Here is a 16,463-nt window from a genome sequence, read left to right on the forward strand (position 1 = left end):
TCTGTGAAGTGATTTGAGGAGCCCTCCGGCCTTCTGGATCGAGATCCTGGGCTCTGTGGCTGGGAAGATGGGATGTTGGGGGTATCTATAGGCTTCTTGGGGCTTTTGTTGGAGACATCTTATTTTTTTTCAGCTGTATCTTGCAGCATGTAGGATTTTAGTTCCCTGACCAGGGATGGAACCTGTTTCCCCTGTAGTAGAAGCATGGAGTCTTAACTAAGGGCAACCAGGGAACTTCTGACGCTTTTTGAATCTGTACTATGTCCAGCCAGAGTGGGGTGTGTCCACCCACTTCCAGCTCCTTCCCAAATGGCTGGGCCCTTCTGGGGGAATGCTGCCAAGGGGGACTCAGGTGGCTGTTGAAACCCCCAGTCTTTGCCTCCTTCATCTCCTGGCTTCGGCCCTTCTTCCTCATTATTAAGTGCCCAGGCCTCTGAGTCAGGCAGGGACCGTCTCTGTCCTGTGTCCCCTCTGCCCAGCATAGGCTCTCTACCGGGCAGACAGTCTGCCAGCGTACAACAAAAGAACTGGCTACCCCCAACCCAGACTGGCACCTGTGTCCCCAGCTTGGACCTGCCAGAAGGCGCTGAGGCTGTGGGCTGTGACAGCGGGACTGGAGCAGGCCTGGGCACCCTCTCCACAGCCCATTGCTCAATGCTTCCGCCCCTACCACCCGCACAGCCTGGGCCCTGGGGCCTTTGCTTACCACAGGGGCCTGGGACCAACCCCAGAACAGAGCCCCACTGACTCAGAGCGGCTACCAGGGCTGGGTGGGAGGAGACCAGTCTGCCACTGGGTGGGGGTGGCCCTGGGAGCCCGTATCATCCTGTTCCAAGTCAGGAGCACCCCAGCGGGGGAGAAGGAGGTGGCATCCGGCCCCAGACAGTCGGCTCAGCCCCAGCTCTGGAGCTCAGGTGATAACTCGGAGCAGCCCCTCCCTCCCGCAGTGGGAAAGGAACACCCCCGGTCCTCAGGGCCCCTCCCTCTCTTCCTGGGGCGATGGGGCAGGAGTGTCTGTGGAATCCAGGAGCCAGCCCAGTTGGGAAAAGATAAAAAGCCCATCAGTGGCCCAGCAGCTCACTGTGCTCCCTCCCAGCTCTCCTGTCTGCTCTGGCCCTGCTGCAGCGATGAGATCCTCCGTGTCTCGGCAGACATACTCCACCAAAGGGGCCTTCAGCTCCAGCTCAGCCAGTGGCGGGGGTGGTTCCCAGGCCCGCACCAGCTTCAGCTCGGTGACTGTGTCCCGGAACAGTGGCAGAGGTGGGGGGCCCCGCTGTGGCCCCAGCATGGGTGGCTTTGGGAGCCGGAGCCTCTATAACTTGGGGGGCAGCAAGAGCATCTCGGTCAGCGTGGCTGGAGGGGCCTCAGCGGGGCGGGTGCTGGGAGGCTTCGGCCTTGGCGGTGGGGCCTACATGGGCCTGGGGGCTTGCAGGCCGATGCTGGGGCCCGTCTGTCCTCCTGGCGGCATCCAGCAGGTCACCGTCAACCAAAGCCTGTTGACCCCCCTCCACGTGGAGATCGACCCGGAGATCCAGCGGGTGCGCACGGAGGAGCGGGAGCAGATCAAGACCCTTAATAACAAGTTCGCCTCCTTCATCGACAAGGTGGGCCCAGGTGGAAGGAGGCAGGAAGGGGTCAGGGAGTGCACCCTGAGAGAGGGTGGGCGGAGGCTGTTGCAACCCATGTGTACTGGGGCGGGGATGGATGGAGTGACTTTTGAAGCCCTTCTGGGATGCTTGGACCCGAGTGGCTGGATGGTCTTTCTTTGCAAGTGATGATGACTCTTGAGTTGCTCTCACGAGGCCTTTTGGCCCAGCCCAGCTTGATGGTGTTGCAGTCATCATTAACGGGGTTACACAGCAGCCTTATAGTATGATTAAATAGTGGATTGTCCTTGTTATTCCTCTTAGTGGGGTGGCCCTTCCTGCTTCCTGTCATTTTTTAACTGGGAAAACTGGCTTGAGTGTCAAGTCCCCAAGAACCCCATGTGTTGCCTGTTCTGTTGGTTTTGGAGGAGTTCTAAGGACAAAAATGTTATCAGGACACAGTGCAGCGGTGGGAGTTCTAGAGGAAGTCTCCTTTTGGCTTCTCCAATTCTTCTTCCTGTTCCAGCCAAGAAGCTCAGTGTGGGGTGGACATGAGTTCAGTGGTCACAGGTCACCATGACTCAGGGATATACAGTTTGATCTGCCTCAGATCAGGGGTGTTCTGACTCCTTCTCTGGCCCCCAGGCCAATGAGGCAAGCGTTTCCAGGTCCACTTTGCTGCGCTGTCTACCACTACCCCAAGGCCCCCAGCCAGTAGGACCATGATGAGAAGAATCCTGGTGGATGACCATACCCTGGTTCAGTGATCTGTGGGTTTCCAAAGGAGCCTGATGCCCTCTTTCCCATATGATACCCATAGTGTTTCATGAGGAGTCAGTCCAGGTGACAGTGAGTCTATTTTTAAAAAGAGAAAATCGAGGTCTGGAGAGACGAAGTGATTTGCCCAGGATCACCTGGAGGCAGTGGTGGGCCCGGGACTCAAGTTCATGGCTTTAAGAGGTCACTGCTCCTGGCAGGTACACCTGCATGGTGCCTTGGGGCCATGGAACCATGGGCCTGGGGTGCTGTGGAGGTGGGATCCGGAGAGACCGGATGGCAAAGGATGAGGCAAGCTATTTCGCTCAACCCCTCACCGTCTCCCCGACGGACTTTTGGTTCTTCTGTGGGACTGTCCCAGAGGTCAAAGAAGCAAACCCCTCTCAGGCTCTCAGAATCACGGCCTGGGACCTGGGGGCCTGACAGTTTGTCCGTGTCTGGTGTCTTAGAAGCCTGGTTGGGCAGAGACTCCCCCTGGGGGCCCATTAAACTCACACCATGAGCACCCTTCTAAGTCTATAGAGATAGGGCTGGACATCCGTATTTTAAAAACTCAAAACATGTCAAGTTTTCAGAAAAGACTCAATAATAGTACAATATATTCCTATATTTCTTTTCACTCAGATTTACCAGTTTTTGGCATTTTGTCACTTTTGCTTTCTTTTTCCCTCTTTGTAGGTATATTTGTATATGTACATATATATACACACTTAAACTATAGATGTATCTGCATTTGAATTTTTTGATCTTAATGCAGAATTAGGGTTCAGAAACATTGATTTAGTCTGATTTACCCAGGATAATGGGAAGAGGAGATCCAGGGAGAAGTGACTTGACTGTCACCAACCAGTAAATGACCGAACTGGACCTTTTAAGAATCCTTGTCATTGGATCGAACTGTCTTTTTCAGCAAAGATGTTTCCCTCAGGAACTCCTCCCCAAAGCAAGGCATAGACCCTGCACTGCCCCGTGCTGTGTCCTGGTCAGGATGGATGGTGACAATGAGCCTGGTCCTGGTCCCTCCTGGAGCTGGGGGAGGCCCCAGCCCACCCTTCTTGTTCTGGCTCAGGTGCGGTTCCTGGAGCAGCAGAACAAGGTGCTGGAGACCAAGTGGGCGCTGCTGCAGGAGCAGGGTCAGAAATCGGGCGTCACCAGGAACAATCTGGAGCCCCTCTTCGAGCACTTCATCAACAACCTGCGGGGGAAGCTGGACAACCTCCAGAGCGAGCGGGGGAGGCTGGACTCGGAGTTGAGGAATGTGCAGGATCTTGCTGAGGACTTCAAGACCAAGTGAGGAGGGCTGGACCAGCTGTGGCCATATGTGGATGGGGAGGGGCAGCATGGGGAATCTCCCAAGAGAGGGACACCCCGTTCCTGGGTCCTAGGACCCAGTTGGGTGGGTGCTCAGACAGAGCTGTTTCCATGGGGGCTCAGGCTCTGGACCCATGGCCTCCTGGAGGGTTGTCACAGTGTGTAATAATTTTAAAAATTATTATAAGATAGGGAGAAAAGTTTAATGAACCTTTATGGTCTCATTACCCAGCTTTTATAATTACCAACTCACAGCCAATCTTGTTTTGTCTTTACCCCTACTCACTTCCTTCCCCTCTTCCCTTATTGTCTTGAAGCAAATCTCATTCATCAAGTCATTTTACTCACAAGCATTTTTACTGGATGTATTCATAGAGTTCATTTGTGTAACTTCACTTAATAATATACAAACACAGTGCCATAAGAACACCTAAATCTTTTAAAACAGTAATCCTCAGTATCATCAACTATCTAATCAATGATTAAATTTGCCCTTGTTCCATAAGTGTCATAAATTTTAAAAATACAGTTTATTTGAATCAAGATGCAAGTAATGTACTACGCAAATTCACATATTATGATTGGTTGAGCTGTATATTTATGAGTTTAAGGTATAAACTTTTATAACTTCCCCCACTGCTTGACACTGGCAATTTTAAGATCTTAAAAGTCTCAGCAAAAGCAGCTGGACAGAAGTTGGCATTTTCAATGACATCCTGTTGTAGAAAGTGAATGCAAAGGTTAACCACTGTTGACACATCTTCGCCTGTTCCCATAAAGCCTCCCAAGGGCTTTGATTCAAAGACATGGCTGCTCTCTGTTGCCATATTATTGCACAAATACTGTGTTCACTTTCTCAAAGAGGGTGGGTGGATTATTTAAAGACTGTATCCCAGTTTCTCCATTGGTTGGCTGCAATACAGAACTTCTCCCCAAAGGTGTTTTTGGCCATCCAAAATCCCTATTAGGGACTCCTTAAAGCCAACTAGGTTCAGTGTCTTAAAAGGTGAACTGGTCTGAGTCTTCCTTGTGTAACAGGTATGAGGATGAAATCAACAAGCGCACTGCCGCAGAGAACGAGTTTGTGGTCCTCAAGAAGGTGAGCAGGGTAGCAGGGAGTGGGGGCAGGTGGTCTTTATCTGCCAGGGTGCTGGGCTGACTTGGAGAGGGGCAAGAGTCCTGGGGGCTGAGCCCACTGCCCTTCTCTCTCTCTCCCCCAGGATGTAGATGCCGCATACGTGGGCCGAATGGATCTGCATGGCATGGTGGACCACCTGATGGGGGAGATAGACTTCCTGAGGCATCTCTATGAAGAGGTGAGATAGCCAATGGACAGGGATACTTAGATTCACATACAGTTTTGGGGATTCCTCCTGGAAGTCTGATCAGAATTCAGTAGTGCAACCTCATTGATAGAATATAGCACCTGGACCCTTAATCAATACTAGCGTCCATGTCTTACGTGCTTATGATGGGCCAGGAACTGGGCTAAGTTTTTTATATAATCCCCTCAACAACTCCGTAATATAGGTACTGTTATTGTCTCCATTTTATAGTCTTGGACCCTGAGGCTCTGAGTAAGTTGCCCATGCTCTCATAGCTAGCTGGAGGGAGTTGTAGAACTAAAACTTCATCCTTGGACTGTTATACTGTTTTCCTTATTGCCCAGTTTATAACAGAGCAAAGGATGGAGGATTTGAGACGGGTAGAGAGTGTGGATTGAAATTTCAAGTTAGAGCAGGAGGTGAGGTGTGTGTAGCAGATAAATCACAGAATTTAGGAGGGATTCCAGGAAACAAAGGGGCTTTGGAGACTAAGGTAAAAGCATTTCCAAAGAGAAGGAAAAAAGATGTCTTCCAAAAAAAAAAAAAAAGCAAAAGAGTCTTGGTCAAACAGCATTCATGGCATCCTTATTAGTTTGGTAATGCAGGCATAAAGGAGAATCTGTGTGGCTTGATTTTTCCTTAGGGCTGTCTTGTTGGGTCCATGCCTTTCACACACAGTTTAGAGTTCATTCTAGAGGCTCATGGGAGATTTATGTCAAGTTTAACTTGGAAAAGTCTAAATCTCTCCCCTTTGAAAATGAGGACGTTTCCATGTCTCAGGTTCTGGAATCTCTTCTACTGTCCATAGTTCTCACGGATCTCCGGGGGTATTTGTTTCCTTAGCCATGGCCATGAGGTCCTAGTATTTGCTCCTCTGGCCTGGACCACTGATGTTGTCAACAAGGCCAAGGCCTTTCTCACTCTCAGTATCTGTCTTGGCTTCCATTTCCTCCCAAGCATCCTGTCCTTTTCAGTTTGATGACTGTTTCCCTTGATAGGAAAGAGCAAACGATGTAGGAGTAGAGTTGTTGGCTTTGCCTGGGTTGTCTGTAGGGTTAGCCCAATGTGCCTTCTTGTTCTTCTTGCCTAGAGCTTATCTAAAGGCTGCTATCCACTGACCTTTGCATTTCCCCAAGGATGAACTCTGCATGTTCATCCTTGGCTGTGCTGCTCTCCTTCAAACATCTCTGTGTGTCCTTCAGGATGAGCTTGTGGGGGAGTGTTCTATGTCATACTGCTGATTTCTTAGGTGTCTCCCTAGCTTTTTCTTTACTGGGATCACTGATGGTCATTCACCATCTGGGATTTACTCATTCTCTTCTCTTAGGATGGTCTCTCTTTTAGAACAGGTCAAGGGGGCCCAGGCCCTTTTCTCTCAATGGGAAGGAACTGGCTTTTCTAGTGTCTCAAAAAGCTTTCCTTTCCTTTGCTGTTTCCTGTCCATTTGCTGCATATTGTTAAGTACCTTCTGCAGAACCATGGAAGGACAGTTTGCCTTTGCAGGTTTCCGCATGATATGTTGAGAGCCATGTTGGGACAGGTGAGGTGCATGGGACAGGCTGTGGCTGACTCTCCCTGGGAGGGCTGGGAGAGTTTCAGAGGAGAAAGCATTTTGGAATTTGAAGGAAGGGTGGGACTTCTAAAGAAGGGGCAAGTAGAATCTGCTTGTGTTTGGGGAGCAGCAGGTGAACCAGGCATCAAGTATGTGGGAGAATGAGGTGAGGAGGTGAACAAGGAAGGTGAGCTGACCAAGTGACCAAGCCAGGGTCACTTCCGGTGCCTCCTTGGGAGGTAAGAGTGAAGACCAGAGCAGTCGTTCCCTTGCTTGCATACCAGCTGCGATGGCTAACACAGCACTCGGTAATCGATTTTATGGTCTGGTTTTGGTCAAGCCAGATCTTAAGGAAATTCAGACGGCCAACCACCAATCCCTGGCGTGTCATACAGGGCAGGAAAGTTACCTTGTGGCTTCCCTCTGGCCTGGGGGGTCCTTGTGGGATCCAGCCCTTGCTTCAATGCCATCACTTCATCTCTCTGGCTCCTTTCCCCATGCATAGATAAAAAGCTCACACCTTAACTCCACAGAGTTCTTCCCTCTCCACTTGCATTAGCTCTTTCTTTGGAAAGCCTGCCCTTTTTATCCTCTAGTCCTAGCAAGAACATCCTTATCCACTTTTGGTGGTGTTTGGTAGATAGTGTTTGCCTCTTGTCTGAAAAATTCCAAGTTAATTTTCCTCAGGACCACACTCTGGCATGGGGATGTAGAGGGACCCTGAGCCAGGGAGCGTGATGAGTGATGCTGCAAGATGATGCTGGCAATGCACGATTGTGACAATGATTTTATCTGTGGCACATGATTCATGGGCATATGGACTGAACTTTGGAGAAGGCTGGGCAAATAATGCATTTTACTGAGCACCCACCATGGGTCATGTATGAATCTGAATCCTCAGATCAACTACATTTTGAAGGTATTATCATGGCCATTTTACAGAAGAAGAGACTGAGGCCTTGTAAGGCTTAGTGGGGACCTCAGTACCATGGCTGGTGAATGTCAGACTGGCATTCAAACTTAGCTTTGTCTGTCTTCAAAGCTTGTGTCTTTCTGCCTGGCATCCACCTCCAACCCATTCCACCTTTTAAAAGCCAGTCTAATTTGAACATCTAAATCTGTGTCTATACAGATACCAGTTTTGGCTTTGGTAGTCCTTTCTTTCTTATTTTTTAAATTGAAATGTAGTTGATTTACAATATTGTGTTGGTTTCAGTTATACAGCGAAGTGATTTGATTATACACACACATATATGTATATATATATGGGCTTCCAGGTGGTGCTAGTGGTAAAGAACCCACTGCTAATGCAGACACGCAGGGGATGTGGGTTTGATCCCTGGGTTGGGAAGGTACCCTGGAGGAGGAAATGGAAACCCACTCCAGTATTCTTGCCTGGAGAATCCCATGGACAGAGAGGCATGGTGGGCTATAGTCCATGGGGTCGCAAAGAGTTGGACACGACTGAAGAGACTTAGCACAGCACAGCACAACCTTCTGTGGGCCAGCTGTGGCCCTGCCTGCCTCCCAGGGGTTCTGAGGATTAAAGGTGAGCCTGCTGGCTCAGGGCCTGGCAACAGCTAGAGTGTACTCCTTCCTTCTTTAGGCTCTTGGAAGCCTGAAAATCCATACCAAGAAAGAGGTCTATTCAACTAGGACCCCCGTTTCCAGCTGGAAAGACTGAAGCTCTGCTGGCAACCATAGATTCCTTTTAGGGTGGATCCTGGAGGGGCGGGAGCACAGCCTCCTGATGCCAAAATCACTCCCCTACCCCCTGCTCCTCTGGCCTGGTGCTGGAGAGAGCTACATCTCTTTCTGCAGGAGCTGAGCCAAGTGCAGACTCATGTGTCTGACACCAGTGTCATCCTCTCCATGGACAACAACCGCAACCTCGACCTGGACAGCATCATCGCTGAGGTGAAGGCCCAATATGAGCAGATTGCCCAGAGGAGCAGGGCTGAGGCTGAGTCCTGGTACCAGACCAAGGTGAGAGAATGGCTGGCTCAGGGGTGTGGGTTGGGCCTGCACCCGGATCTTCCCCCTTGGTGAGAGGCCTGGGCCCCTGGGCTCCTCGGAGGCTGGGGCCAGACACATCCAGCCTACTCATCCAGCCGTGAGGGTGGGTCCAGGGGCCAGCAGTTACCCAGGTGGGCCTGGAACGATTTGACAGCTCACTGCCATTTCTTTGGTCTCCAGTATGAGGAACTGCAGGTGACCGCTGGGAAGCATGGGGACAACCTGAGGGACACCAAGAATGAGATCGCTGAGCTCACCCGCACTGTGCAGAGGCTGCAGGGGGAGGCAGATGCAGTCAAGAAGCAGGTGAACCTCTGGTGGGGGGCCTGAGTGTTGGCAGAGGTGTGCTCAGGGGTAAGGCCTGTTCTTCTCCCCATGGATGGGATATGCTTAAATGCTGGACCAATAAGATCAAGGAGCTCCTCTTACAGGAGAGGAAACTGAGGCTCAGAGAGGGACAGGGACTTGCCCAAGATCACACAGCATATTAGTGGTAGAGTAGCCCCCTCGAAGAAGATTGATCCCATCTCCAGAAGGTCAGAGCAGGAGTCTGAGCATTCAAGAGTCCAGGTCACAGTTGCTGACTCCATCTAAGGCATGGGCTCATCCTAAGAGCATAGTGAAGCATTTGGTTAATGGTGAGCTTGTATGATTTATTTTATCTCTTTTGTGCTGGGGTGAGTTGCAGCAGGAAGGTTTTTGTTTTTTTTTTAAGGATTTCTTTCTTTCTTTTGTTTTTTGACTGTGGTGGGTCTTTGTTGCTGCATTCGGGCTTTCTCTAGTTGTAGTGAGCAGGGACTACTCTTCATTGCGGTGCACAGGCTTCTCATTGCCGTGGCTTCTCTTGTCGTGGAGCATGGATTCTGGAGTGCTTGGACTCGGTAGTTGTGGCACATGGGCTTAGTTGTTGCTCAGCACATGTGATTTTCCTAGACCGGGGATCAAATCCATGTCCTCTGCATTGCAAGGCAGACTCTTAACCACTGAACCACCAGGAAAGCCCCCAGGAGGGTCTTAAGATTAGACTTCAGTAAGAACTTTCCCAGTGGGGCTACATGGTCTTGTTTGTATAGTATCACCTCCTCTCTCAGAGGAATATTTCTCTTTTCCTTCATTCTCAGTTGGTTGGGGCGGCAGTCAGGGGAGCTGGGGATGGTGATGTCTAGTTTAAGGGCAGAGAGATGGATGCAATGACCCTGGAGGGTGTGTCCAATACCTCTCACACCCTGGGCAGTGCCAGCAGCTGCAGACTGCCATCGCAGATGCGGAACAGCGTGGGGAGCTGGCATTAAAAGATGCTCAGAAGAAACTTGGGGACCTGGATGCTGCCCTGAATCAGGCCAAGGAGGACCTGGCCCGGCTGCTGCGTGACTACCAGGCGCTCATGAACGTCAAGCTGGCCCTGGATGTGGAGATCGCCACCTACCGCAAGCTGCTGGAGAGTGAGGAGAGCAGGTGGGTGCCCCCCACCTTCCCTGTCCTGATTCTGAGGGCTCCCGGCCCTGCCCTGTGGGAGATCCCATGTAGTTGGTTCTTGTGTCAAGGGGAGGAGGGTGAGGGAGCAACCGTGGAACTGGGCTCGTAACTCATCACCTGAGACTCTCCTGCTTCTGTTCAGGGCCTCACTGTGTGTCTCCTTGGCTGGCACTACTGTCAGTAATCCTGACGGTGTCTGGCAGGCCAACAGGGGACAGGGTTTTCTTTTCCAACACCAGATTCTGACCCTGGCAGAAGCTTAGAAAAAAAAGAATTCATCATCTCTGTTCTTGTGGAAGACATGAGATGCAGAGAAAGTCACCTTAGCCAGAAAATGGGCAGCTCTGTTGTGGAGTGGGTTTTGTTTCCCATCCCATAGGAGCAGGGGCTGCTGCTTATGGCCCAAGTGTGGAGGGAGGAGAGGGCAGAAGAAGGATGGAGCTGCCTGGCCTACTGAATCTCTGCTTTCTCTGCTACACTGGCTTTAGGAGCTGGCGGAAGGGTGCCTGGCCCAGGGCAGCCCTGGGCCAAGTTTTGGTTCCTTAGTTTTGTCACGTGGCCCCCGCTCCTGAGAGTCTCAAGGCCCACTGAGTTGATTTATTGTAAAGACAATGAGAGGGAGAGAGAGGGTTTTTACTTGGGCTCCTGGGACCACTGATCCTTCACCTGGCCTGTCTGTTTCCCCCAGGATGTCTGGAGAATGTCCTAGTGCTGTCAGCATTTGTGAGTATTTTGCCACCCTGGGCCCGGCCCCAGTCCTCTTCTTAGTCTGTTCAATCTGTCCTTGAGCCCTGGAGACAGGTTCAGGGGTCCCAGAGAATGAGCCCTCTGAGCCTGGTTTCCCAGGGCACCACTGTCTGAGTTCATTCCCATCACTCACTGATGTCGGGAAGCCCTGGATCCTCTCCTGACACGGCTAGCCTGCCTCACCCAGACCCTCTCTCTTGCAGCGGTGACGGGCAACTCCACCACTGTGTGCGGAGGCGGCGCGGCTGGCTTCGGGGGTGGCATCTCCCTGGGTGGGGGTGGGGGGGCCAGCAAGGGCAGATTCAGCACAAACGCAGGCTACAGCACTGTCAAGGGAGGGCCTGTCTCTGGGGGCACCTCCATCCTGCGGAAGACCACCACGGTCAAGACGTCCAGCCGGAGGTATTAGCTGCTGTCTTGCAAGCTGGGGCCCCTGCACTTCTCTCCCCACTCCCCATCCTTAGGAGCAGGAATAGCCCCAGGACCACTGACCCAGGGTACAGGCATGCCAGACCGCTCATGGGATCTGCATTTTGGGAAGGGCTCAAATCTACCCAGGTTTCCTCCTTGGTTCTGCAACAGGATGGGAGGGGTGGTTAAGGCCACCAGTTTGCGGGATGTGTTTGGATGATTCGGGGATGATATTTTGACCACAGAGAGGAGGTTGGATTTCCCCAGGCCATCTTGGCTTCTCTCACCTCTTCTGTTCATCTGCTCTGGGCTCAGGTCAGGCTGAGGGAGTATAAAGTCAGAAGTGGTCTCCCATCTCCCACCAGACCACCCCCTCCCTGAATCTACCTACGTCCCCCTCCCCTGTCTGTGCTGTGATGTATCTCAATAAATGGAAATTGCAACTAGCTGTCTGGGGCTTGTCTGTCCTGCCCAGAGAGCAGAAACTGTCAGCTGATTAACTCAGTGATGGTTAGGCAGCAACAACCACGTGCTCACAATATCTCAATCTTGCTAAAAGCACATTAGTTCAGTACCATCACCACCGTAGGCTTTGGTTCTTACTCTCCTCCTGGAGGAAGTTGGAGGGACTATGTAAGTAGCTCCCAGCAGGACCCAGCTCCCAGCAGCTGTCTGTTGCTCAGCCCCTCCCCTAATGCTACTGTGCCCCCTGCCAGCTCTGTGGGGGCAGGCAGCACGTGTTCAGTGGAGAGGTCTTGGGCTTCACAATAGGTTTAAATCCTGACTGTCACTTACTAGCTGACCTTGGGCAAATTACTTGGCCTCTTTGGGCCTCACTTTCCTCCTTTGTAAGGGGACAACAGAGGGTGAGACAGAGGATGGTTGGAGGGCATCACCGACTTGATGGACATGAATTTGAGCAAGCTCTGGGAGTTGGTGATGGACAGGGAAGCCTGGCGTGTTGCAGTCCATGGGGTCTCAGAGTCGGACATGACTGAGCAACTGAACTTCCTCCTTTGTTAAAACGGGTGTGATGGAAACATGTGTAAAGCATTTGGCTTAGAAGAGCCTTGGCAGGAACTACTTCCCTCACCTCTGGCTTCTGGTTCCCAGCTCATCATCTTGGTACTCCAAGATGATGAATTTCTCTTTCAGCCCTCACATCCAGTCATCCATAAAACCCCACATTTTCCTGCCAATAACAGAATATATATTGTTCTTAAGTGCATACGGAGCACTTTCTGGGATAAATCCTGTGTTAGGCCACAAAATAAATCTTGAAAGGCAGCTATGCTCACCACTATATCACCGATGCTGCACATAAAACAAGTCTTAGCAAATTCAAGAAGAATGGCATTGAAACATGTATAATACCATGTATGAAACGAGTCGCCAGTCCAGATTCGATGCATGATACTGGATGCTTGGGGCTGGTGCACTGGGACGACCCAGAGGGAGGGTATGGGGAGGGAGGAGGGAGGAGGGTTCAGGATGGGGAACACAGGTATACCTGTGGCGGATTCATTTCGATACTTGGCAAAACTAATACAATATTGTAAAGTTTAAAAATAAAATAAAATTAAAAAAAAAAGAAGACTTAAATAATATAAAGCGTCTTTGCTGACCACAAGAGTATGAAACCAGAAACCAATAACAGAAGGAAAAGTGGAAAATTCATGAATACATGGAAATTAAACAGTACACTCCAAACAACTCCAATAACCAACAGATCAAAGAAGAAATTTAAAAATGGAAATACAAAAGTATCTGGAGACAAATGAAAATGTAACACAAGATACCAAAACTTACGAGATGCAGCAAGAGCAGTTCTAAGAGGGAAATTGATAGCTATAAACACATGTATTGAGAAAATAGAAAGAACCCAAATAAACATTTTAACTTTTACACCTCAGGGAACTAGAAAAAGAACAGAGTAAGTCCAAATTTAGAAGAAGGAAGGAAATAATAAAGATTAGCACAGAAGTGGATTAAATAGGAAACAGGAAAATAGTGGAGAAGACAAAACCCCCTAAGAGTTGGATCTTTGAAAAGGTAAACAAAGTGGAAAACCTTTAGCTAGACTAACCAAGGGAAAAAGAGATGGCCCGAATCAATGAAATTATTCAAGAAAGAGGAGACATTCAACTGATACCACAAAAATACACAGGATCAGACTTTCTGGTGGAACAGTGTGTAAGAATCTGCCTGCCAATGCAGGGGACATGGGTTCATTCCCTGGTCTGGGTAGATCCCACATGCTGCAGAGCAACTAAGCCTGTGTGCCACAACTCCTGAGCCCACGTGCTGCAACTTTTGAAGCCCATGCATCTAGAGCCTGTGCTCCACAACAAGAGAAGCCATTGCAATGAGAAGCTCACACACCACAATGACGAGTAGCCCCAGCTTGTCACAACTTGATAAATCCTGTGCAAAGCAGCTCAGTCAAAAATAAATAAATAAAATTATAAAAAAATACATAGGATCATAAGAGGTTGTTATGGACAACTATATGCCAATAAACTGGACAACCTAGAAGAAAGGGATAAATTCTTGGATATGTATCACTTACCAAGACTGAATCAGGAACAAACTGGAAATCTGAACCATTCAATTACCAGTAAGGATATTGAACCAGTAATCAAACGTCTCCCAACAAGGAAAATTCCAGGACCAGATGGCTTCATTGGTAAATTTTTTACTAAATATTAAAGAAGAATTAATGTTAACCCTTCTCAAACTTCTCCAAACCCCAAAGAGAATGGAAAACTCCCAAACTCATTTCATGGGATTAGCATCAAAGCCAGATAAGCACACTACAAGGAAAGAAAACTACAGACCAATATCCCTGATGACTATAGATATAAAAAAATTCCCCCCAAAATACTAGAAAACTGAATTCTGCAGCACATTGAAAGGATAATACACCATGATCAAGTGGGATTCATCCCTGGGATGCAAGGTTGGCTCAACATACACAAATCAATGTGTGGTACATTAACAGAATAAAAAATTAAAAAATCATATGATTATCTTAATGTGCGTGCTTCGTGCTAAGTCTCTTCAGTCATGCCTGACTCTTTGGGACCCTATGGACTGTAGCCCACCAGGCTCCTTTGTCCATGGGATTCTCCAGGCAAGAATACTGGAGTGTGCTGCCATGCCCTCCTCCAGGGAATCTTTCTGACCCAGGGATCTGCATCGTCTGAATACATGAAGAAAAAGCATTTGAAGAAATTCAACACCCACTCATATAAGAATTATCAACAAACTAGGTATAGAAGGAACATACCTCAGCATAATAAGGTATAGAAGGAACATACCTCAACATTTATCACAAGCTCACAGCTAACATCACACTTCAAGGTAAAAGGTCACAAGCTTTTCCTCCAAAATCAGGAACAAGGCAAGGGTGCTCACTCTCACAATTCCAATTCAGCTAACTGGAAGTGGTAATCAGATAATTAAAAAAAAGGAAGCATAGTTAATTTACAGTGCTGTGTCAGTTTCAAGTGTAAAGCAAAGTGATTCCGTTATACATATACACATATGTATATATCCTAACAGAGAAACAATTTTATTGAAATTATATTTCACTTCAAGTTTAGTTGCTCAGTCGTGTCCGACTCTTTGCGACCCCATGGACTGCAGCACGCCAGGCTTCCCTGTCCATCACCAACTCCCGGATCTTGCTCAAACTCGAGTCGGTGATGCCATCAAGACATCTTACTCTCTGTTGTCCACTTCTCCTCCTGCCTTCAATCTTTCCCAGCATCAGGATCTTTTCCAATGAGTCAGTTCTTTGCATCAGGTGACCAAAGTACTGGAGTTTCAGCCTCATTATCAGTCCTTCCAGTGAAAATTCAGGGCTGATTTCCTTTAGGATTGACAGCCTCTACCATCAGGAAACTTCCATAATAAGCCTCTTATCCTTATCCATCAGAGGGCAGACAGAGTGAAAACCACAATCACAGAAAACTAATCAAACTGATCACATGGATCACAGCCTTGTCTAACTCAATGAAACTAGGAGCCATGCCGTGTAGGCTCGGGCGGGTCATGGTGGAGACTTCTAACAAAACATGGTCCACTGGAGAAGAGAATGGCAAACCACTTCAGTATTCTTGCCTTGAGAACCCCATGAACAATATGAAAAGGCAAAAAGATATGAAATTATAGTTAGGACTTAAGAAATAGAAACAGCTTCATTATATAACAAAATGCAAAGATTATACTATGGGCCAGGAAGATCCACTAAGGACAAATTGTTATGTTACTTAGAAATACTCGTGTAAATCTGGGAATGGCCCGGACACAGGGGTTTCCAGGCTGAATTTCTGGAGACTCAGAACCCCAGGGGCTGCTCTCAAGGGGTCTGGGAGAGGCCAGCAGGCAAGAAGTTTCATATTTCCCTCCTCTGCACCAATCAGAGCATCTCCTCTTTTACTTGTTTTACAAATGGGGCTGTGCATTTGTTTTTGATGACAAGAATGGTTTTGCTGCCAGAACGTGTTGGGTTACCCCTGCTGACACATGCCTGGGGGGTGGGGGAGACCAGAAATGCTCTCTGCCCCTGGGAAAGGGGGGATTGTGCACAGACCCCACTTTCCGATTCTAAGGGCTCTCCACCCTCTCTCTGCCCTCACTGTCCCCGTTCCGAAATGCTGACTGGTCCTTTCTGTAGAATTTCTGATCCCCAAGTTGGCTCTGGCTCCCCATGGAGTGACTCAGGGGTGGCTGAGGCTGGGTGACTGAACAGGGTGAGGGCACCAACCCAGTCAGGACAGGCGGGGGTGCTTTCCCACACCACACACCAGGTTTGGGGCTAAGAGTAAAAGACTTGGGATCCCCGTAATCCCAGGACTGAATGCCAGGGCTTGTCTCCCTCACCCACAAAGCCCCGGGCAAACACACCCTCCGCTCTCCTCCACACCCCTGTCAGCTGCTTATTCCTCTTTGACAAGATGGGGAACGGCTGCCAGTTGAGGAAGGGTCACAAGGACAGGAGTGGAAGCTGTGGAGGTGGGGCAGGGAACCGGATTTTAGCTGCTGCTTCCAGGTAGAGTCACCTGGTCCAGTTTCCTGCCTCTGGCCCAGGGCTGCAGGAGGCAACCTTCCCCTTTTCACGGATGGAAACTCTTCTTTGCCTTTCTCCCTCGGGGGAAAGGGCTCTCTTGTACACTGAGGGCATGCTGCCTTGAGTTTTTCAGGCTACAGTCCAAGGATTTTGTGAACTTCTGGAAATTTTGACTTTATAATGAGCCA

The 16,463-nt window shown here is 49.4% G+C and overlaps 1 protein-coding gene across 1 annotated transcript; it reads left to right on the forward strand.

The window, feature by feature from the left end:
- The first annotated feature begins 1,127 nt into the window (after positions 1-1,127).
- On the forward strand, positions 1,128-11,631 carry KRT79 (keratin 79). Its single transcript, XM_019960504.2, has 9 exons — positions 1,128-1,604; positions 3,433-3,653; positions 4,713-4,773; positions 4,895-4,990; positions 8,373-8,537; positions 8,748-8,873; positions 9,802-10,022; positions 10,732-10,766; positions 10,994-11,631. The coding sequence occupies exons 1-9, from the start codon at positions 1,128-1,130 to the stop codon at positions 11,197-11,199; spliced, it is 1,608 nt and encodes a 535-aa protein (XP_019816063.2). The 3' UTR covers positions 11,200-11,631.
- Positions 11,632-16,463: the final 4,832 nt, after the last annotated feature.

Source organism: Bos indicus, chromosome 5 (assembly GCF_029378745.1).
Source record: "Bos indicus isolate NIAB-ARS_2022 breed Sahiwal x Tharparkar chromosome 5, NIAB-ARS_B.indTharparkar_mat_pri_1.0, whole genome shotgun sequence".
NCBI lineage: Eukaryota > Metazoa > Chordata > Mammalia > Artiodactyla > Bovidae > Bos > Bos indicus.